The sequence below is a fragment of the Saccoglossus kowalevskii genome, chromosome 14, assembly GCF_978046115.1.
Source record: "Saccoglossus kowalevskii chromosome 14, keSacKowa6.1, whole genome shotgun sequence".
In the NCBI taxonomy this organism is placed as follows: Eukaryota; Metazoa; Hemichordata; class Enteropneusta; family Harrimaniidae; genus Saccoglossus; species Saccoglossus kowalevskii.
The window spans coordinates 4,544,608-4,567,936 of NC_140654.1; the positions used below are offsets into that span (position 1 = coordinate 4,544,608).

General features: G+C 34.6%; 2 protein-coding genes across 2 annotated transcripts; both read right to left on the minus strand.

Moving 5' to 3' along the window:
- Positions 1–4,875: 4,875 nt before the first annotated feature.
- On the minus strand, positions 4,876–12,516 carry LOC146734387 (NADH dehydrogenase [ubiquinone] flavoprotein 1, mitochondrial-like). Its single transcript, XM_085507810.1, has 8 exons — positions 12,456–12,516; positions 10,698–10,802; positions 10,300–10,425; positions 8,545–8,777; positions 7,762–7,915; positions 7,058–7,112; positions 6,668–6,777; positions 4,876–5,897 (listed from the first exon to the last, which is right to left on the minus strand). The coding sequence occupies exons 1-8, from the start codon at positions 12,474–12,476 to the stop codon at positions 5,820–5,822; spliced, it is 882 nt and encodes a 293-aa protein (XP_085363936.1). The 5' UTR covers positions 12,477–12,516; the 3' UTR covers positions 4,876–5,819.
- A 557-nt stretch (positions 12,517–13,073) lies between these two features.
- On the minus strand, positions 13,074–15,616 carry LOC146734388 (acid-sensing ion channel 1A-like). The gene is made up of 2 exons (XM_085508231.1): positions 15,146–15,616; positions 13,074–13,258 (listed from the first exon to the last, which is right to left on the minus strand). Exons 1-2 carry the CDS (start codon positions 15,597–15,599, stop codon positions 13,074–13,076), a joined length of 639 nt encoding a protein of 212 aa, XP_085364357.1. The 5' UTR covers positions 15,600–15,616.
- Between the last annotated feature and the right edge of the window lie 7,713 nt (positions 15,617–23,329).

A 23,329-nucleotide genomic window follows, 5' to 3' on the forward strand; every position in this document is an offset into this window, starting at 1 on the left:
CAGTCGTGCGATTACATACAATTAAATGCAACGAACCAATTGTTTATTTCTTGTATTATCAACAATACACAAAAATACAAATTCCATTCTCTTGCGTAACGCAGTCCAAATCGTAATTCGACTACGCAAGACTAAATAAAGCCGATCAAAACCAAAAATGCTATGTACTAATGAGTGGTCGATACAGCTCAATAAAAACAATGTTACATTAATCTAACAATAAAACTATTATTAGCATACGAAATAAGTGATAACTAAATTGAAATTAGGTGCATTGCAGACGTATAATATTGGGTACACAAATAACAGTTTTCAAGATCTATCGTCACAATCTAAAACTCATTTATGTTGGGAACGTTGACACTTGGCCAAGACTTCATATAATAAACATGGTAACTTGTCCCAAACCAGTCAAATCAGCCAGTCAACTATGACTCAACAAATAACAAATTCCCACTTCCGGTCCGGTTATATTTAAAATATACCACGAATATTTACTTTTGAGATATAATTGTTAGTATGTGTTGAGTATTGGATATTTCAGCCTCGTCGTCCTGTACTTCGTTTAGTAATTCGGATTCCCTAAATTGCGTAAAAACGGATAGTTTCGCGATTTTGTCACGGAAAATGGCTGAGCTAAATCATTTGCAGAGGGACGGCCGCTTAGGTATGTGCACTCTTACTTAAAGCACATAAACCTAAAAGCGTTGGGCAATCAAACAAAAAATTACTTCGAACTAAAGTACATAAAGTACGTTAAAAATCTTCACATTTTCATAGCATAAACAAGGTTTCATCCTCGCTTATTATGATACCCTCAAAAGGGAGTAATTCCCGTTTCCAGCACGGGTAAACAATGGTTCAAACCCGAAACAGTCGAAACGCCGAAAACAACTAGCATACCAATGTTTTACTTTGTCGCCATTTTTATTTAACATTGAAACGTTCGTCAGGAAATTCACGTATATTAAATTGCATTTTTAGAGTCCCTCAAGTTGCTTTCAAAGACGCACCAGAGATAACCAGGACATTGAAATGTTTGTCGAAACGTTCGTCGTAAAATTCACGTGCATTAATTGTGTTTGTTTTTTGGAGTCCATCAAATTTGTTTTTTTTACCTTTGTCAACCATTCCTCCACCAGAGTGAATTACAGCACTAATATTTGTTCTCTGGGAATCTGTAATTAAATAAGACAAAATATTCAAACTGCATTTATTTTCGCTGTAACTTTAGATTTACAAAACATTTATTTATGTCCTCTAAGGAAGTTTCCCAATGTTCTGTCTATGTATTTTTTCAACGAAATAAGTAATGTATAGATAGGAAAAACAATACGATTTCACTAGCATGAGTTGGTCCGAAAACTAGCAAAGACGGGAAATAAAATTGTGCATTGTTGTCGACATGTTTATTTATTATCCTAGATTATTCCCTCGCCAGAGTTAATTCCATCACGAATATTTGTTTCTCTTGAGTCTGTAATAAAACTGAATTAATGTCCTTCATTACATTCGTAATTCGTAAAGTGAAATTCGTAAAGGTTTGTGGCGTTCAGGGCCTCATTGCCGGAATCTTGCTAATATCGACTTGGTAGCAATTACTGTAGCTATCGCCGAGTAAAAAGTTCCGCATCTTTTTGGTTACTATCATTACCGATTTCTTCAAAGTGATTCACGTCCCAAACTTTTGTTCCCCGGGCGCCCGTAAATAAAAAATGTCTTATCACACCGCTGGGCGAAAATTGTTTTTGTTTTATTCTTGATGTTTTGTGAATATATAGAATATGCTCTGTTCAAATAAAGGATTTTGATATGCCAATCGAACAATTCCTTACTGGAACGTCTCTTGTATAAATATTCCCCTTTCCTCCAGAATTTTACAATGGCGCTAGTCCAAAATGGACTTCTTGTTCAACACGTCTTTGTTTGTAATCAATAATATTCACGTCGCCGTACGTAAAGACACACTATCGAACTTGACAATATTGACTTTTCGAGGGCTAAGCAAATGGATGGAAATATCAATTAAATCGCTCATGACTGGGATAGTAATTAGTGCTCATTTCTATGCAATTGACTTTTATCTTTTTCTTTTTACTATTCTGACGTTTTCTTGGTCGCATTTTGTATATACACTAATAAGTAAGTATTAACTATTGTATAGATATATTTATTTCAATGCTGAGAAGTAGTTATTCATGTTTCAAATTTCAAATTTCTAATCTATATTGGAATATAGCTCTGGGGATTAACAAATGCTTAGCCCTCTCTGACGAAGATTGTTTTTTTTTATATCAGAGATATTAATATTATCACGGGTGTTGGTAATACGTGTTTGAAATGAACATTCACATAACAGACATGTTTTAGTTTCTCGACGCTCTATTCAGTCTTAATTTATGTAATCGTCTGATTTTGTTTCAAATTCACCTTCCCGTTGTAATTTTGGTAAAAAGTGATATTTTCGACTTCTTGTTAAAAAACACAAGTTCAATTGCTTTGATATTACATATATAGATACTACATGTGAACCTCTCTCAAATTTGTTAATTTCGTGATGATATCTCTAATTTTAGTGAATATTTTTGTAATTGTTGGTAAAAAGTGATATTTTCGACTTCTTGTTAAAAATCGCAAGTCCAATTGCTTTGATACTACATGTGGACCTCTCTCAGATTTGTTCATTTCATTATATCTTTAATTCTCTAATTTTAGTGAATATTTTTGTAATTTTTGGTATAAAGTGATATTTTCGAATTCTTGTTAAAAACAGAAAGTCCGATTGCTTTGATAATTTTCATATTGTTCATTCTCTAATGATATCTTCAGTTCTTTAATTGAAATGTACTCTCATATTTGCATAGAAACTAGATAGTCCTGTGTCAATATCTCCCCCTGCCTTTTCATCTGCCTTAACATTTTCGAAATGGGAATCTAAGCTTAAGAATGACCCAGACAAAGAATTCTTGATGGAGGGGATTCGTGATGGGTTTCATATCGTTTCACCAGAAAGTAGATCCCAACCAGCCCATGTTGCCAATTATAAGTCTGCTATGGCGGGTTCTCGACATCAGGTAGAAAAACTGCTTAGGTCAGCACTTATTTACGCAGGTGCAGCCAATGGAGCTGTTCATCGGAAAAGCTGTTCCAAGGGATTTTTGTTGAGGGCAGGAGATTTTTGCTATTTTTGTAGGGGTCGGGAAATATGAGTACGCCCAGTAGGCATAAACAAATATCGCAGGGTGGGAAAAACAGCCTTTAGGGCAGGGTATAATAAAAAAACGCATTGGGGGAAATAACATCTGCTAAATGTGGGCGGCCGTGTGCTATCAATAACTGAAAATGCGATGTTTTTTTAATGAGGGGGGGGGAAGATGAATTTGGTCAGCAGGGGGGCAAGAAAGGCAAGTTGGTGGTGGGCATTTCAATGGATTTGATTACGGACAATGCCTGCGCGAATTTCATTTCTGCCACAAATTCATCACTGAAAGCAACGAGAAGACCTGCTGACCTTTCCCAGTTGTATGCAGTCACCAACCCAAGACTACACTGTCAGTACTGACCTAGTGTCAATCAGGAGCGAGAACCTCCAAAAGAAACCAGTGTTTTTTTTTCAGCAGGTTCAGCACCCACCTCCAGCTGGAGGTAAAGTAGGAAGTGATCTATTGGATGGTGCCTCTTGTGCTAAGGTTAATTTACCTTCTAAGAATGGAATAATTGCACAGGGGTGCTCCACCGATTATTCTCCAGGAAACAGAAAACAAGCGACTTTGTGGCCAAAAGTACTCTGCTGACATTGTTAATAGCAGCAAACTTAGAAACATTGAAATGACCCCGAATTGAAATTCAACATTTTTTTAAAACATTGGCCCAGGTAGTTCAGAACCCACACACACACAATGTGTACTGAAAATACCATGGAAAATTCATTTTCTTTTACAAAAATAGATATATATTCACCAAATTTGAAAGAAGATTCGTCCATTATGAAATGTCTACATTATGAATCTCAAAGCAATCTGGCAGGCGGTTTTGAAGAAAATGAGCACAAACAATATTTACAAAAAATAGACATGCATATGGTCTCATTTTATTAGTAAGTCAACGTCTAGTCCATGTCAAGAACATTCATGCCAAAATTCAAATGCAATCTGACAGGGAATTGTTGAAAAATTAGAGATTTGGATGTGATGTCATGAAATGAACAAATCTGACAGAGGACCACCCCAGGTAGGTGTGTTATAAATAGTAAGGTGATCTAGCTTATGGTTTGGGAGAAGAAGTCTCTTGAAAACAAGTTGAACGATAGACGACACACTATGTATGACAGACAGACGACAGGTCCAGTCAACCTATGAGCTCTACTCCACCATATAAATACAAGTGTGTGGTTTGGAATCTACATATAAATACAAGTGCATGTGAACAATCTACATATGAATACAAGTGTGTAGTTACTGTCCCATATAAATACAGGCGTGTGGTTTGGAGTCTACATATGAATACATGTGTGGTTTACTATCCCATATGAATACAGGCGTGTGGTTTACTACCCCATATGAATACAGATGTGTGGTTTGGAATCTACATATGAATACATGTGTGTGGTGTACTATCCCATATGAATACAGGCGTCTGGTTTACTATCCCATATGAATACAGGCGTGTGTTTTGCAATTTCCATATGAATACAGGTGTGGGGTTTACAATTTCCATATGAATACAGGTGTGGGGTTTACAATCACTAGTCTAAACAAGGCCAGGAGCAAACTGTTCGACTCGCTTGTCTAGCCCAGTGCATACAAGATGGTTTTCTTGGGAATCAGAAGAGCAAAACAAACATAAATCATGTGAATAAACACAAATGTACAAATGTCATATCTAATTTGATTTATTAACAGAAAACACTGATAAATGTACAAGTGAAATCACTGTATTATGTTTACAGACACCTACTTCTAGCAATGTGAATATCAGGCATTTCAGTGAGATGTGCACCTCTTATCTCCCAGTACGAGCCAGAGGGGAATATAAGATGTGGCCTGTACGGTTCAAAGACGGGGGTTCAATACACATTACTGGCCAAATACAAGATTTTGTGTCCCAATGCAAAGAATCTTTTGGTTAACTTAACAAATGTTTTTGTCAAAAGGGCACAAGCTGCTACATTCTGGCTGTCTAAAGAGTGCATGCTTTCTAGTCAATATATGTGGAGTTTTTCACACTCAAAAATAATCATTGAATGAATAGTCAGCAGTCAATAGGCAAGCAAATCTACAGTTTGATTTGAAAGAGTGTATAAAGATCTGACTAAGAAGGTTAGCAAAATGCACACAGTATGCATGAATACAGGAACTGCAGCTTTATCAGGTTTGATACAACCACTGTCCAAGTACATACTTAGTGTAACCTTGTTGCTGCACGTCTTCTAGGTCAATTCGATTGGTGTATGGGAAAGGTAGTATGCCATCATGGAAATACCACATCATTCATCCTTATTTGGAATTTGTTTTTCCTAATATGGTATAATACAGATCAAAACGGCAAAATTGCAGCATTCAGAAACTCAAACTGCCAGACTATAATAATTCATATTTTGTAATCAGGTTTCCCAATATAAGCCTCCCAGTGACCTTAAGAAAGTAGGGCACCACTCAAAGATTGAAGATAGTCCATCAGGTAAAAGCAAATAAAACTATTGACTGTGTACATTCAATACAGAAATCAAGAAATGTCACATAAACTGTACATGCCAGGATTCTGATGAAAAACTAATAAAAACACAAATTGGGAAATATAATTTTACAAAACTTTCATTTCTAAACTCTTGCTGCTTGTGTTTCATGGAATTTCTTCATCCTGGCTTCAAGCTCTGGTCTAAAGTGACGAATCAATCCCTAGAGTACAACAAGTAAATAATAATTACTTGGAATAAATACAGCAGAGAAAATGTCACAAGATTTGTGAATATACTAAACACATAATGCATAAAAACTGAACAATAAAAAAATACCATTTGAAATTGCCCAATTGCAATAATATTTTTTTTACATCAATAATCAACCAATTATTTTTTTTTAAGCCTACGTCACCAAGAAAAATAATTGAGCAAATAAATTTCAAAAAATAAAAAGAACATAATTTTGTTTCAATGACATGGACCTATTTTCATGGCAAGTTATGAAAGAATCTTTTTTGTTCATAACTGGAATGAGATTAGGAATGACTTAAAAATCACACTTTTGTTACTTGGATTTTCTTCAATAAGACATTGTCTTGTACAACTGTTGAAATATGTTGAATAGCTTGCAAAGTTAATTATGACGCTTGAATTATTATTACCATATTTGCCCTATTAGTAAAGTATACACTTACATAAATTTACAGATGGGAACCTTTGGTCAAAATATTATCAAATATTGATATGGTATACAATAAAATGAATTTTTAATTTATGTACCCTTCTAATAAGGCAAATACAGTATCATCCAGAAACCTCTGCATATCAAAATCAAAACAGCCGCACAAGACTTAACTTAAATGTTGACACAATTCTAGAACAATTCCATTTTTAACTGCTGTATAGATCATACAATTCTAAAAATACAGTAGCTAGCTCAGTACCCTAAATACTGCTTATGTACAAAGGTTGTCAAATAGTAGTTACCTGTGCTGGCCATGCTGCTCCATCACCTAAAGCACATATTGAATGACCTTCAACTTGTTTACTGATCTCCCATAACATGTCAATTTCATCAGATTTAGCATTACCATTTACTACAATTAAATATTAGTCAATAGAAAATATCAGTTTAGTAATAATTTGATGTGTTTGATTGTCACCATGTGGAAGACCAGAAAAAATTAGCCCCTGATGTATGTGACATGATGTATGCGTTAAGTTTGAACGTGATTGATCCAGGCCGTAATGTGTAAGACGACGAACACACAAATGAGAATCTCTAAATCCTTGTTTTTGAACTTTGTTTGAACAAGAATAACAAATCTGTAAAATATGAGGTTTCTATTTATTTATTTATTCAATAATAATACTTACCAAACCTCCACAGTATTTTATTCATCCAAGAGACTCCTTCCCTGCAAGGTGTACACTGCAAGAATACAAGTGTTTTTTTACATTAGAAATCAATTACTATGAAATACAGGCCACTCAATGAAGTAAAACTAAATGATCAAATCCAGTATATGCCAATATAATGAATAAAAGAAAGTATAAATGTTTCATAGAATAGTGAAACAAGCAGCCTCTCTGCTGAGATAGCTCCGCTGTTAGCAATGCACATTTCAATTAAAGAACAGAAGATATCATTAGAAAATGAACAATATTCAAAATTCAAAAATATCATTTTTCACCATAAATGATTGTGGTTTTTAACAATAAGAAAATATAATTTTTTACCAAAAATGCCAAAAATATACATCAAAATTAGAGAATTGAACATATCATCATGAAATGAACAAATTTGAGAGTGGTCCACATGTAGTACCTATATATGTAATATCAAAGCAATTGGACTTGTGGTTTTTAACAAGAAGTCAAAAATATCACTTTTTACCAAAAATGACAAAAATATTCACCAAAATTAGAGAATTAAAGATATCATTACAAAATGAACAAATCTGAAAGAGGTCCACATGTAGTACCTATATATTATTGTAGAGTTGTCCTGCCTTTTGACTTGACAGAATATTTCGCACAATATTTTGTTATTGTTGAAGTAAAGACAACAATGTCCTTACCTGTCCACAACTTTCATGTTTATAGAATTCCATGAGTCGTGCAATACATCTGACAATATCAGATTGTTTATTCATGACGATAATTGCAGCAGTACCCAAACCAGAGTGGACATCTATCAATGCATCAAAATCCATCATAACATCTTCACAAACACTGAAAATGAAACACATAGTAAAGTTAATATCACAGCATCTCCATAGTGCACAAGTCAGTTCTATGTTGGTTTCAACTTTACAATATGCAAATAAAATGCTATGTTACACCAAGTAAACAATGAATCCTGTTTTGACACTAGTAGCATAGTGGTTGTCGTTTCAGACTCATGATCGGTAGACCCAAGTTCAAATCCTCTCTTAGGCTGAACATCAAAGGGTCGACCCCTACCCTGGGTAAGTGTGCCACAGACTCAATGGGAAGGCCTTTCCACTGGCCGAGATTCATTCACTAACGAATGAGACTTTGGGGGAACCTTGGTTAAGGTCCGCAGGTGCTTGTGTTTGACAGAGCCTGGTTGCTGCCAGGATAGCGCATTAAAATTTCCATTTGACAGAGAGATGGCTTTTGTAGCATTTGATACACTGGCTGCGGAAAAGTAGATGTGGAAAAGTAGATGGGAAAAACACTGGTAAGAAGAGGTTAATTCTCCTCCTTCCCTATTTAAGTACAATACTGTCAAAGTAAGACAAATTTTGTTTTTTCACTGATGTTTTGTTTACAAATCCAATCAAAGTGAATCAGAAAAGCTGACCAAACTTGGTTGACACAGATAAATGGATTGATACCTTTTTGGGATAAGCGGTACAGAGGATCCACCTGGTATAATAGCTAATAAGTTGTCCCATCCGCCAGTAACACCACCAGCATGACGTTCTATTAAATCTTTAAGTGGTATTGACATCTCTTCTTCAACTGTGCAGGGATTTTTCACATGACCAGATATATTAAATAATTTAGTTCCGGTGTTTCTTGGACGCCCAAATGAAGCAAACCAATCTCCACCACGCCGACATATGGTCTGTAAATTAAAATGAACTTATGTGAGAAAATTCTGTAATAGTAATACTTATTATTATACAACTGTCACCGTAACACCATACGTTACTTATGTGAGAAGATTCTGTAATAGTAATACTTATTATTATACATCTGTCACCGCAACACCATACATTACAGCGTGCCGTAATTTTGCAGTGTTTTCATCCTACCATATTAGGAAATGCGAATTCAAAATATAGAATGATTACGCGCGTAAGCGTCCTCTAAAAATAACAAGTCATTGAAAATGACACAGTCCCCGTTAAATTAAGTTCTCTTTGTGCTCGTCATATTAAAGTGGATGGGTTGTCGTGAGCGTGTTCTTGAAACACAAGTTCCAAGTGGCGTATACAACAGATTGTTTATTTACATCAAAACACGTGTTCCGTGTAGTAGTAATATGGCCAAAAATAAAAACAGCCGTTATTCGGCCATCTTTGATCTGTTTATGAAACACACTGATATATATGATGTATGTGCCAAATACAAATGAAAAAGGTACATAAATTGTGGAAATATAGTAGTAAGGCCAAAAAGTCAGATGCCTGCCAGTCGACCATCTTTGATCCAATTGCGAAATAAAACGTCATGGACATGTATCCTAACATGTGTAATCTATGTACCAAGTTTGAATGACAACTGACAAAGCATGTCCAAAATACAACATTTTCAAAAAACAAGATGGCTGCAAGTCGGCCATTTTGAATCGAATTGCTAAACCACTGCATGTGCATATGTCCCACATAAGGTACTAGGCACATGCAAAGAATGAACGGAATCGGTCCAAGGGATTCTGAGATATGACTCTAGACAGACGCACGCAGACCGAATTACAAGTCCGAACGGGGACTAAAAACAAACACGGCTGCCACCAGGGTTTGAGCGGACTCCATACAAAGAAGTTCGCTGACTCTTTTCTAAACTTTTTAGATTTCGGCATTCCCATGATGTATCCTTGGTAGGAAAAGATGTATAATAACAAAGTCATTACGAAGATACCTCAAAGTATGCACTCAGACAGTACGCTGCGCGTCGGTCGATACTGCCGCTGTACTGTCTTCGTGCATACTTTGAGGTATCTTCGTAATAACCTTAAATTACAAGTTCATGACTGACTGTATACTAGTAGGATATTGTTCACTATATATACATATCTAGAGTTGCATAAGTCTCTTTATTTTTATGGTGTTTTTTTAATGAAATAAAATAATACAGGTAAAATAAAATAAAATAAAATACAGATGAAAAGTGATACATTATTACAAGAGTATATTTATATTTTATGAAATAATGCTTTAGCATGAATTCCTACAGAAATAGTTCCAAAAAAGCCCATTTTTGCATGTATTCAATGTTTTCAAGTTTACTCACAAAAAAAAAATACTTTGTACTGAGTGGCTTAACTTGATGACTTGTGGCTACATCAACAACTATGTTCGAAACAAAAATATACCTGGTAATTTGTCTCACTTTTTAATAAAAGCAATAAATTAGTAACTTACTGGTGCTACTGCTACTGTTTCTACATTGGATACTGTTGTGGGACATCCAAATACACCAATATCAGCTGGAAATGGGGGTTTCATTCTTGGTTTGCCTTGTTTACCTTCAAGACTTTCAATCAAAGCCTAAAAAAATAAAAGTATTTCACAGTATGTCACTGGAAGCTTCCAGGCTAGAAGTTGTCACAAACTGCATCTATACATTCAATACCATACAAACATTTAACTTCACTATTTTGATGCCTTGAACAATTTCACTGAGTTTTAAGTTGAAAAACTTTGCAGGAAAACAATGAGTTCTATTGTTATTTTGCATGTTCACATGGGTTAAATTTAAGAGACTTTTTTCAGCAAAAATAGCGAAATTAAAAAACCAGCAAATAATTAATGGTACTTGCAGTTTCTTCTCCACAGATATAAGCACCAGCACCACGATGCATAAATACATCAAAGTCATAACCAGATCCACATGCATTCTTGCCAATCAATCCTGCTTGGTAAGCCTGCAATAAAGTCATGTGTTGTCAATGTCATGATTAGTCAATCTTTAATGTCACATTTTAATGACAAGCAGCCTCTCGGCAGAGATAACTCCGCTGTTAACAATGCATATTTCAATTAAAGAACTGAAGATTAGAAAATGAACAAATCTGAGAGAGGTCTACCTGTAATACCTATATGAATGAATGAATGAATGAATGAATGAATGAATGAATGAATGAATGAATGAATGAAATTTATTTCACCAAAAAAAACAAAAAAAAACAACGGTGAAGGTAGAAGTTGCACAGGTAGTAAATACATATAAATAATTAAATAAATAAGCGAATAAATAAATAAATAAGCGAATAAATAAATAAATAACGAATATATCATCATGAAATGAACAAATCTGAGAGAGGTCTGCCCAAGGTACATATACAGCAAATATCAAAGCAATAAGGCTTTTAGTTTTCAAGAAATCTAAAAACTAAAAAGTTGATATGGACAATGACAGATAATTAATCATGTGATAAGCTCCACAAAGTCAACAGCAAAGCTAAAACAGTTTACAATAATTGTTTGTGGATTTAATTTTAAACAGAACAATTTGTGAAGAACAAAACAGATCTGAATATCATCTTTTATTTTCAGTATCACTTTTTAAAAATATCATAAATGCCCAAAAGTCAACATGTGTACTGTGTTAAAAATAATTCAAAGCAACACTAAATAATACAATATAGTGTGGAAGATTAATACATCAACATAATGAAAGGAAAAGATTCTGAGTTATAACGTGAAAGGTTGAATTATCAACTTCATGTCCAATAAAGTGTAATAACAAGTTGGTTACTGTAAAACATGTCTTTTTCGCGAGCATGTCTTTTTTAGCGAATTTAGTGAGAGAACTGATTCGCTAATTCAAGATGTCGCTAATGACTTTATTCGATTCAAAATGACCAAAGGCTTGGAGATTTGTATACAGTAATCTAAAACATAAAAATCTGGGACAGTTTTCTATTTTTTTATGGAGGTGATAACCGCGCATTTGTTTTGGCACGCGACAGACATGTATTGTGAAAACAGGAAATCAACAATGACAAAACAGATTCACTAAATCAACATTTCGCTATTAAGTCATTTTACGACAATTTGCTAAAATTGCATGTCTCTTTTTCAACATGTTTTACAATATGCTCTATTACAGCATATGTACTTACATTAATTATTGCTATGATCAAAATAAGAAATATTTTGATTACACTGTACATAACAAATGTGATTGGTTGACATATGTGCTTCTGTTAAAGATTTATTAGAATATATATGGTACTGTCATTCCCTGCATTTTTACATACATGACAAAAGTGAAGAAAATGATGCACCAAGTTCAGACACAATTTATTGACAAAGTACAGAGCCTGGTGTCATTTCCCTTTCCTTACTGCTTTGTCTAAGTACATATGTCCAAACCAGTTTCTCAAACCTATTTATTATACTTAGTGTTTGGGAGGCAGGGCAGACTGTACTCTGATATATACTGATGAATGAAAAGTTGGTGAACAGAATTTCAAGGCTGTTTGACAATCATATTTCTTTGTCCACTACTCCCATCTAACTTTGTGTGATGTGTACAGCAGTGTGTCCAGTTGTGTAAACAAATGCCAACTTACCTCTTGAATTGCAAGCTGCATGTTTGATGCTTCATTATAGAACTCTCCACGGATATAAATATAAGCTATAACAAACAAAAATATCAATTATTTGTATTTATTTCTATGCAACAAACATGTTACAATGTTGTTTTGATTCATTACAAAACTGTAGTACATAGTAAACCTTGATAGCCTAAACACACCATCACAAAGCTACAATTTGAGTCAAAACAATATACATACAGCAGAATTTGATACGTCAAAAAGACCTGTCAACGAGCAAACTGCTCTGATTTGTCTGTTAGGGTTGGGCAGTCAATCAGGCACAAATTAGCTTAGCACTGACTCCAATACTGTGAAGTACATTTAAAGCTTTAAAGCGGGAGGGTCGTCACCTGCGCATGAACGGAATTGAGTCCCAAGCACACTAAAAACCCAAAGGCATGTTTGTAAACAATGATACGCTATGGCCATCTGACGCATGCGCAGGTGACGACTCTATGTCTGGTTGACATTTATATAACGATATATCTGCTAGAACCGAGTCGAATTTATTAAATACTCTTAGCATAAATCAGTACCAATTAAAATAAAACTTCATTGAGTACTATTGGTAATGATGCTTAACTATGTGGTTTAAAGAAGACGTGTTTTGAAATATGCTAAATAATTCAAAGAAAATAATGTCTCACTTCGAAGTTCACAGTTAAATTCGTCTTCACCGACACCATCAAAACAATGGATTATACCATCGCATATATGGGACGGTTTTAAGCACAAATCCATATATCTGCATTGATAATCACCATCAGCACATGGAGCTAAAAAGAAATCAATTTAGACATTCTAGTGTTCATACAAACAAACATTATGGAAACGAATGACTATAATTCAATGGAATAAAACGTCAATAAAACATATTAGAATACCTCAATTAATAGATAATATGCGGTCATGGTTTGTTCGAGAACATTTTCATTGCATGAATGTGACACTGATAAATGTATTCTTCGCTACTGTCGTAGTATAACGCTATTTAAATATAAATTACTTTGAAAACAACTACAAAAACCTCTATACCGCGATTCATGTACAATATAGAGGTGAAGTGTCCATAACTCTAAAATATTTATATTTGTTGAGGAGCAAGACATTTCACTATAATCAGGTTAATTATTAAACATTCACGCTTTCAAGCAGCCATAAGAGTACGGCTGGTAATCAATAATTTAATGACACACATTTCTTTGAAATTCAGATGTAAAATTCTAATTATTTCCGTTTCTAAAATGTTAATACATAATTAAATTTGTAATTATCCTATATTGTCACTATAATGGCATTCTATCCAATAACTGTCTGTGACTTATATTACAAGAAACATCAACAGCTTAATGTTTACCCAAAACCTTCCTCAAATCAGATTTAATAACGATTGTCAAAATTAGGTACATAGTGCATTCGCGCATTTTTAGAAAAGATACTCAGTTACAATTTAAAGATTTTGCTGCTTCTGATTTTAATTGTGCCGTAGAAGGATGTGCTACACGTGGAGCAGGATATGTTCAGTCTTTTACTAACACTTCGTTAACTTTCTAGATTAAAGTGACCTCACTGTATGACTCTATGCTTACTTTTATTTCTCTGGTTAGTCATATGACTGAAATAAACCTTTATTTCTAATCTACCAGATCGATATTTTTAAATATGGAACAAAATTTTAATTTTCTTAGAAAAATGGATGATTGCATTGTTTTCCCGAAATCATTCGTTCGTTTACTGTATATGAACAGTAAGGAAGAAAAAAATCAAATAGCTCGCCCAAAGACACAAACTGTCAAACTAAACTCGTTTGAGAGTCACTATTTAATATGTATAAAATAAACTAATTTTCTTACATATAAATATAAGCCCATTGAGGCGGTGTTCGATATATATACACACATGTAAATAAATACAATATACGCATGGCAAAATGTAAATGTTTCGTATGTTACACTTCTATTAAGGCTTCATGTTATGTATGGATTATGTTTGTTCTAATTTAGTTTAGTCATATATACGGTACTTGATCTTTTTTTTATTTTGAGAAATTTTAAATTCATTGAAAAGATTTATATATATACATGATTTGAAGTCGACATTTATTTTCAATGACGCCACAAACAATAGGCTGATATCGGGGATACACAATTACCACAATCAGAACTTACTCAACCAGAGCAGTGTTCACTCATTTAAAGTATTGTACTATTAAAGCGCCATGAATGATTAAATAATAATTGTGTGTCCGGTTAGTAAATAGCATAATCATAATACAGTGTTTTAACAAGGATGTTAAGCAGCTGAGTGGTGATGTTACCTGTGTGTGCCACATAAATGTAATTAATATAATATATTATCTGCGATGGTTTTTTTACAACACTTTCTCTACCCCCTAATGGTGATAGCTGCTTTCATCAATCCAATCCAAAACATTAATTATACAATAAGTGTTATTATAAAAAACATGTTTGACAAATCACTTATGTTGTTCCGATTCGCTGTGTTTTTCAGGCTGGTTGTAACACGTTTGTTCAAATCTTATGTTGGCACCATTGTATTCAAATGTTGTTCTTATAATATTAACAATAAGTTGTTGTATTAAATGTAATTATTAAAACGAATAGTAATAACACACAACTACATTCATTACTCTGTGTTCCTACCTGTATATGTGTTACGTAGAAACACCTCCTCATTTAGCATTTCCGTGAGTTTTCCATACCCACTGGCGTCTATCGCACTCCATCGTACCTTATTAGTATTGCAGATCGTAACAGCCGGAAAACGTTGTGCTTTTGATTCGACGATAGCGGTTGATATACTTGTTGGGTACTCGAAATACAGTTGAATTAATTCAATAGCTTGCCATATATACACTACTGATACTGTCAACAAAATAATGGTCCAAAAAACCCTGGCAACAATGGAGCTAGCATTAGTGACTCTGCTTACTCCGTGCGCTGTTGTCGTGTCAGCGAACTTCAACAATATCGAACAACACGTGTCAACGTGAACGTTATCATCTTGCATACTGTCACGCGGATCAAAGGGTGACGTAGAAATGCTTCTGGGAGGACGTCCATCGCCGTAATAAGCAGAACTCTCACTCAGCTCCATTGGTCTCAGTGATGTTCACACAAGTGCCGAAGTAGCTTTCACTTCCACTATTATTAGGAGTCGACCATTTGAGACTAGGGGGAGAGACGATATGATTGTGCAAATTAATGTTTTATTTTATTTATTCTTAAGACAATGTTTTTTATCAAGATTATGTTCTTGTAATGTTTTTGTTTAGAAATGTAGATTTGTTTATCAGGGTCTACAATCTCCCATCTCCCCCACAGAGTTATGGAGAATGGTTAACCTTTAGTAGTACTAATCATGAATTTGAGTCGGATACATAATACAAAATATTTATACTGCTCTTGAGAGCATATGTACGTCTTATTTATTTCTGTCTGTTATAACTCATAACATACTGGTAATAAAAAATGTATTAATCATGTAACTTTAGTAATGTTTCTACTATCGGAGGGGCTATGCGTTTAAAGTCCTTTCTGGTCGTTCATTCATCTCACAGTACCAACATCGCTATAATTTTATAAGATCTTGAGCAAATGAGGGCGTATTTAGTTAATTGCTGAACTATTATACTAATACATGATATGATGTTTCGTAAAGTATTATCTTGCAAATATGGAAGTAAGACAGAATGACACAGCTGTCAGCAAAGCATCCAATCATGAAAACAAATGTTTCTTGTAGGGTTTGGTTTGTTCCATGATAAATTTATTCCAAGTCATTAGTAAAATCCTACACCCGAGTTTCTTGCAATATACGCAACGCTATAGTTAAATGTTTATTAATCTATCGGGAATAATATAATTAAAAACTAATTATTTAGTGTATTCCCCACAGTATCTACTTCTTTACTGCATGAAAAATTATTGTTTTATTCAGTCTCCATATCCATTACGGGCAATATAGTTTAACCAGTACAGTATCACGATATATATAACAATTCATTCAAGGTACACGGCCTGTACTTTGACGTTACCCAATACTACATCGGATCAGATACATATCGCCCTGTAAACAAGATTTTGATGGTATTAATCATAGAGGAAACGCTACACTCTATTTACTTCACTACCTATGAATATTCATCGAGAAATTTTAGGAATCAATCGGAATGGTATGTGATAAAATATCTGCGTGGTATTCACATTGAATCCGAGCTATTGATGTTTGGTTTTCATTTCGATTGACCACTTGTTTGGGTTTGCCTGGCATAATGAAAATACTGCTTTTGCTCAAATGTTATCATTTCATTACTACTTGACACTGTATGACTAATAATCGATTAGAGTATGTCTGTCATAATCCATGCGTTACAAAAAGCCGTACACAGAAACAAATTAAGCCCGGCAAGTTTTAGACTGTTTTATTTTGCCCAAATTGTCCGTTTCCATGAACAAGAAACTTTTGGAAGTAGGTATTTTATTTTCCGTACATTTGTTTTTCGAAATTTAATTCTAATCAAATATTCGTTTATATAAGCCAGGATTATTTTCAATAAATTTGAATGTAAATGTTTGTTTTTATTTAACGGTTGCAGCAATCAGGGGTGATCTTCCTTTCATGTTTATGGTTACACTGAAAATAAAAGTCTGCAACTACTGTTTAAGTACAGTTCTTTTGAATGGAAAAAAAAAGAATCTGATTTTAGATATTTAAAAACAATGATTCTACAATTAAGTGCAAACAAAGCAAACAAAACACATGTTTAAAATACTGTCTACTATCTGTGAACGTGTCTTTAGTGTATAACTGAAATCTAAATCCTTGGGTCTGAGAGTACATAATAGCTAACCTGCCAGTACCTCTCAGATCACTAAAACAACATGTGTATGTGTATGTCCTTAGTATTTTTAATCTAGAAAAAATACACGCAATTCCAAATTGAGGTTCACATTTGAATACCACGGAGTACCTCGCATCGTCTTTGCATCGTGAAAGCTTGCATCTCATGTTTGAGAGAATTCTCAAAGAATTGAGGAAATTGTCGAACTAATACCAGAATAATTACAAATATTATTTTATTCTCAGCTTGAACAGCCCTCGTAACCAATCGGCGTGATGTACGGCTGGGGAACCATTATATCGGAGACGAGTGTTTTCATGGCATATATATATATATACTGTTCACTTTGCACTTTGCATTCGAGTCCTCTTGTACGAATACATTTCAGTATATCAATATTTATTTATTGTCAATTTCTATTAATTAAGCTATAGTTTACCAATTTGAAAACATATGGGACACATCTGCATGCGAGTGTGTACATCAGGAATGTTATTAGCGTATCTTAATTTGCATAAATGTGTTAGATGAGATGTTTTATGGGTTTATTAGTTGCAACAGCCATAAAATCCAATGTCACCAGGCTCCTTCTAAAATACGTTCGTCCTGCTACTCAATCCTCAGTCGTGCGATTACATACAATTAAATGCAACGAACCAATTGTTTATTTCTTGTATTATCAACAATACACAAAAATACAAATTCCATTCTCTTGCGTAACGCAGTCCAAATCGTAATTCGACTACGCAAGACTAAATAAAGCCGATCAAAACCAAAAATGCTATGTACTAATGAGTGGTCGATACAGCTCAATAAAAACAATGTTACATTAATCTAACAATAAAACTATTATTAGCATACGAAATAAGTGATAACTAAATTGAAATTAGGTGCATTGCAGACGTATAATATTGGGTACACAAATAACAGTTTTCAAGATCTATCGTCACAATCTAAAACTCATTTATGTTGGGAACGTTGACACTTGGCCAAGACTTCATATAATAAACATGGTAACTTGTCCCAAACCAGTCAAATCAGCCAGTCAACTATGACTCAACAAATAACAAATTCCCACTTCCGGTCCGGTTATATTTAAAATATACCACGAATATTTACTTTTGAGATATAATTGTTAGTATGTGTTGAGTATTGGATATTTCAGCCTCGTCGTCCTGTACTTCGTTTAGTAATTCGGATTCCCTAAATTGCGTAAAAACGGATAGTTTCGCGATTTTGTCACGGAAAATGGCTGAGCTAAATCATTTGCAGAGGGACGGCCGCTTAGGTATGTGCACTCTTACTTAAAGCACATAAACCTAAAAGCGTTGGGCAATCAAACAAAAAATTACTTCGAACTAAAGTACATAAAGTACGTTAAAAATCTTCACATTTTCATAGCATAAACAAGGTTTCATCCTCGCTTATTATGATACCCTCAAAAGGGAGTAATTCCCGTTTCCAGCACGGGTAAACAATGGTTCAAACCCGAAACAGTCGAAACGCCGAAAACAACTAGCATACCAATGTTTTACTTTGTCGCCATTTTTATTTAACATTGAAACGTTCGTCAGGAAATTCACGTATATTAAATTGCATTTTTAGAGTCCCTCAAGTTGCTTTCAAAGACGCACCAGAGATAACCAGGACATTGAAATGTTTGTCGAAACGTTCGTCGTAAAATTCACGTGCATTAATTGTGTTTGTTTTTTGGAGTCCATCAAATTTGTTTTTTTTACCTTTGTCAACCATTCCTCCACCAGAGTGAATTACAGCACTAATATTTGTTCTCTGGGAATCTGTAATTAAATAAGACAAAATATTCAAACTGCATTTATTTTCGCTGTAACTTTAGATTTACAAAACATTTATTTATGTCCTCTAAGGAAGTTTCCCAATGTTCTGTCTATGTATTTTTTCAACGAAATAAGTAATGTATAGATAGGAAAAACAATACGATTTCACTAGCATGAGTTGGTCCGAAAACTAGCAAAGACGGGAAATAAAATTGTGCATTGTTGTCGACATGTTTATTTATTATCCTAGATTATTCCCTCGCCAGAGTTAATTCCATCACGAATATTTGTTTCTCTTGAGTCTGTAATAAAACTGAATTAATGTCCTTCATTACATTCGTAATTCGTAAAGTGAAATTCGTAAAGGTTTGTGGCGTTCAGGGCCTCATTGCCGGAATCTTGCTAATATCGACTTGGTAGCAATTACTGTAGCTATCGCCGAGTAAAAAGTTCCGCATCTTTTTGGTTACTATCATTACCGATTTCTTCAAAGTGATTCACGTCCCAAACTTTTGTTCCCCGGGCGCCCGTAAATAAAAAATGTCTTATCACACCGCTGGGCGAAAATTGTTTTTGTTTTATTCTTGATGTTTTGTGAATATATAGAATATGCTCTGTTCAAATAAAGGATTTTGATATGCCAATCGAACAATTCCTTACTGGAACGTCTCTTGTATAAATATTCCCCTTTCCTCCAGAATTTTACAATGGCGCTAGTCCAAAATGGACTTCTTGTTCAACACGTCTTTGTTTGTAATCAATAATATTCACGTCGCCGTACGTAAAGACACACTATCGAACTTGACAATATTGACTTTTCGAGGGCTAAGCAAATGGATGGAAATATCAATTAAATCGCTCATGACTGGGATAGTAATTAGTGCTCATTTCTATGCAATTGACTTTTATCTTTTTCTTTTTACTATTCTGACGTTTTCTTGGTCGCATTTTGTATATACACTAATAAGTAAGTATTAACTATTGTATAGATATATTTATTTCAATGCTGAGAAGTAGTTATTCATGTTTCAAATTTCAAATTTCTAATCTATATTGGAATATAGCTCTGGGGATTAACAAATGCTTAGCCCTCTCTGACGAAGATTGTTTTTTTTTATATCAGAGATATTAATATTATCACGGGTGTTGGTAATACGTGTTTGAAATGAACATTCACATAACAGACATGTTTTAGTTTCTCGACGCTCTATTCAGTCTTAATTTATGTAATCGTCTGATTTTGTTTCAAATTCACCTTCCCGTTGTAATTTTGGTAAAAAGTGATATTTTCGACTTCTTGTTAAAAAACACAAGTTCAATTGCTTTGATATTACATATATAGATACTACATGTGAACCTCTCTCAAATTTGTTAATTTCGTGATGATATCTCTAATTTTAGTGAATATTTTTGTAATTGTTGGTAAAAAGTGATATTTTCGACTTCTTGTTAAAAATCGCAAGTCCAATTGCTTTGATACTACATGTGGACCTCTCTCAGATTTGTTCATTTCATTATATCTTTAATTCTCTAATTTTAGTGAATATTTTTGTAATTTTTGGTATAAAGTGATATTTTCGAATTCTTGTTAAAAACAGAAAGTCCGATTGCTTTGATAATTTTCATATTGTTCATTCTCTAATGATATCTTCAGTTCTTTAATTGAAATGTACTCTCATATTTGCATAGAAACTAGATAGTCCTGTGTCAATATCTCCCCCTGCCTTTTCATCTGCCTTAACATTTTCGAAATGGGAATCTAAGCTTAAGAATGACCCAGACAAAGAATTCTTGATGGAGGGGATTCGTGATGGGTTTCATATCGTTTCACCAGAAAGTAGATCCCAACCAGCCCATGTTGCCAATTATAAGTCTGCTATGGCGGGTTCTCGACATCAGGTAGAAAAACTGCTTAGGTCAGCACTTATTTACGCAGGTGCAGCCAATGGAGCTGTTCATCGGAAAAGCTGTTCCAAGGGATTTTTGTTGAGGGCAGGAGATTTTTGCTATTTTTGTAGGGGTCGGGAAATATGAGTACGCCCAGTAGGCATAAACAAATATCGCAGGGTGGGAAAAACAGCCTTTAGGGCAGGGTATAATAAAAAAACGCATTGGGGGAAATAACATCTGCTAAATGTGGGCGGCCGTGTGCTATCAATAACTGAAAATGCGATGTTTTTTTAATGAGGGGGGGGGAAGATGAATTTGGTCAGCAGGGGGGCAAGAAAGGCAAGTTGGTGGTGGGCATTTCAATGGATTTGATTACGGACAATGCCTGCGCGAATTTCATTTCTGCCACAAATTCATCACTGAAAGCAACGAGAAGACCTGCTGACCTTTCCCAGTTGTATGCAGTCACCAACCCAAGACTACACTGTCAGTACTGACCTAGTGTCAATCAGGAGCGAGAACCTCCAAAAGAAACCAGTGTTTTTTTTTCAGCAGGTTCAGCACCCACCTCCAGCTGGAGGTAAAGTAGGAAGTGATCTATTGGATGGTGCCTCTTGTGCTAAGGTTAATTTACCTTCTAAGAATGGAATAATTGCACAGGGGTGCTCCACCGATTATTCTCCAGGAAACAGAAAACAAGCGACTTTGTGGCCAAAAGTACTCTGCTGACATTGTTAATAGCAGCAAACTTAGAAACATTGAAATGACCCCGAATTGAAATTCAACATTTTTTTAAAACATTGGCCCAGGTAGTTCAGAACCCACACACACACAATGTGTACTGAAAATACCATGGAAAATTCATTTTCTTTTACAAAAATAGATATATATTCACCAAATTTGAAAGAAGATTCGTCCATTATGAAATGTCTACATTATGAATCTCAAAGCAATCTGGCAGGCGGTTTTGAAGAAAATGAGCACAAACAATATTTACAAAAAATAGACATGCATATGGTCTCATTTTATTAGTAAGTCAACGTCTAGTCCATGTCAAGAACATTCATGCCAAAATTCAAATGCAATCTGACAGGGAATTGTTGAAAAATTAGAGATTTGGATGTGATGTCATGAAATGAACAAATCTGACAGAGGACCACCCCAGGTAGGTGTGTTATAAATAGTAAGGTGATCTAGCTTATGGTTTGGGAGAAGAAGTCTCTTGAAAACAAGTTGAACGATAGACGACACACTATGTATGACAGACAGACGACAGGTCCAGTCAACCTATGAGCTCTACTCCACCATATAAATACAAGTGTGTAGTTTGGAATCTACATATAAATACAAGTGCATGTGAACAATCTACATATGAATACAAGTGTGTAGTTGCTGTCCCATATGAATACAGGCGTGTGGTTTGGAGTCTGCATATGAATACAAGTGTGGTTTACTATCCCATATGAATACAGGCGTGTGGTTTACTGCCCCATATGAATACAGATGTGTGGTTTGCAATTTCCATATGAATACAGGTGTGGGGTTTACAATCACTAGTCTAAACAAGGCCAGGAGCAAACTGTTCGACTCGCTTGTCTAGCCCAGTGCATACAAGATGGTTTTCTTGGGAATCAGAAGAGCAAAACAAACATAAATCATGTGAATAAACACAAATGTACAAATGTCATATCTAATTTGATTTATTAACAGAAAACACTGATAAATGTACAAGTGAAATCACTGTATTATGTTTACAGACACCTACTTCTAGCAATGTGAATATCAGGCATTTCAGTGAGATGTGCACCTCTTATCTCCCAGTACGAGCCAGAGGGGAATATAAGATGTGGCCTGTACGGTTCAAAGACGGGGGTTCAATACACATTACTGGCCAAATACAAGATTTTGTGTCCCAATGCAAAGAATCTTTTGGTTAACTTAACAAATGTTTTTGTCAAAAGGGCACAAGCTGCTACATTCTGGCTGTCTAAAGAGTGCATGCTTTCTAGTCAATATATGTGGAGTTTTTCACACTCAAAAATAATCATTGAATGAATAGTCAGCAGTCAATAGGCAAGCAAATCTACAGTTTGATTTGAAAGAGTGTATAAAGATCTGACTAAGAAGGTTAGCAAAATACACACAGTATGCATGAATACAGGAACTGCAGCTTTATCAGGTTTGATACAACCACTGTCCAAGTACATACTTAGTGTAACCTTGTTGCTGCACGTCTTCTAGGTCAATTCGATTGGTGTATGGGAAAGGTAGTATGCCATCATGGAAATACCACATCA

Coding starts and splice junctions, on each gene's coding strand:
- LOC146734387 (XM_085507810.1), bottom strand. CDS start 12,476: ATGCAGCTTGCAATTCAAGAG. Junction 7,113..7,761: donor AACATGAAAGTTGTGGACAG/GTAAGGACATTG, acceptor GTATTCTTGCAG/TGTACACCTTGCAGGGAAGG. Junction 5,898..6,667: donor GAGCAGCATGGCCAGCACAG/GTAACTACTATT, acceptor GTTGTACTCTAG/GGATTGATTCGTCACTTTAG.
- LOC146734388 (XM_085508231.1), bottom strand. CDS start 15,599: ATGGAGCTGAGTGAGAGTTCTGCTTATTACGGCGATGGACGTCCTCCC. Junction 13,259..15,145: donor TCTACGTAACACATATACAG/GTAGGAACACAG, acceptor ATTTCTTTTTAG/CTCCATGTGCTGATGGTGAT.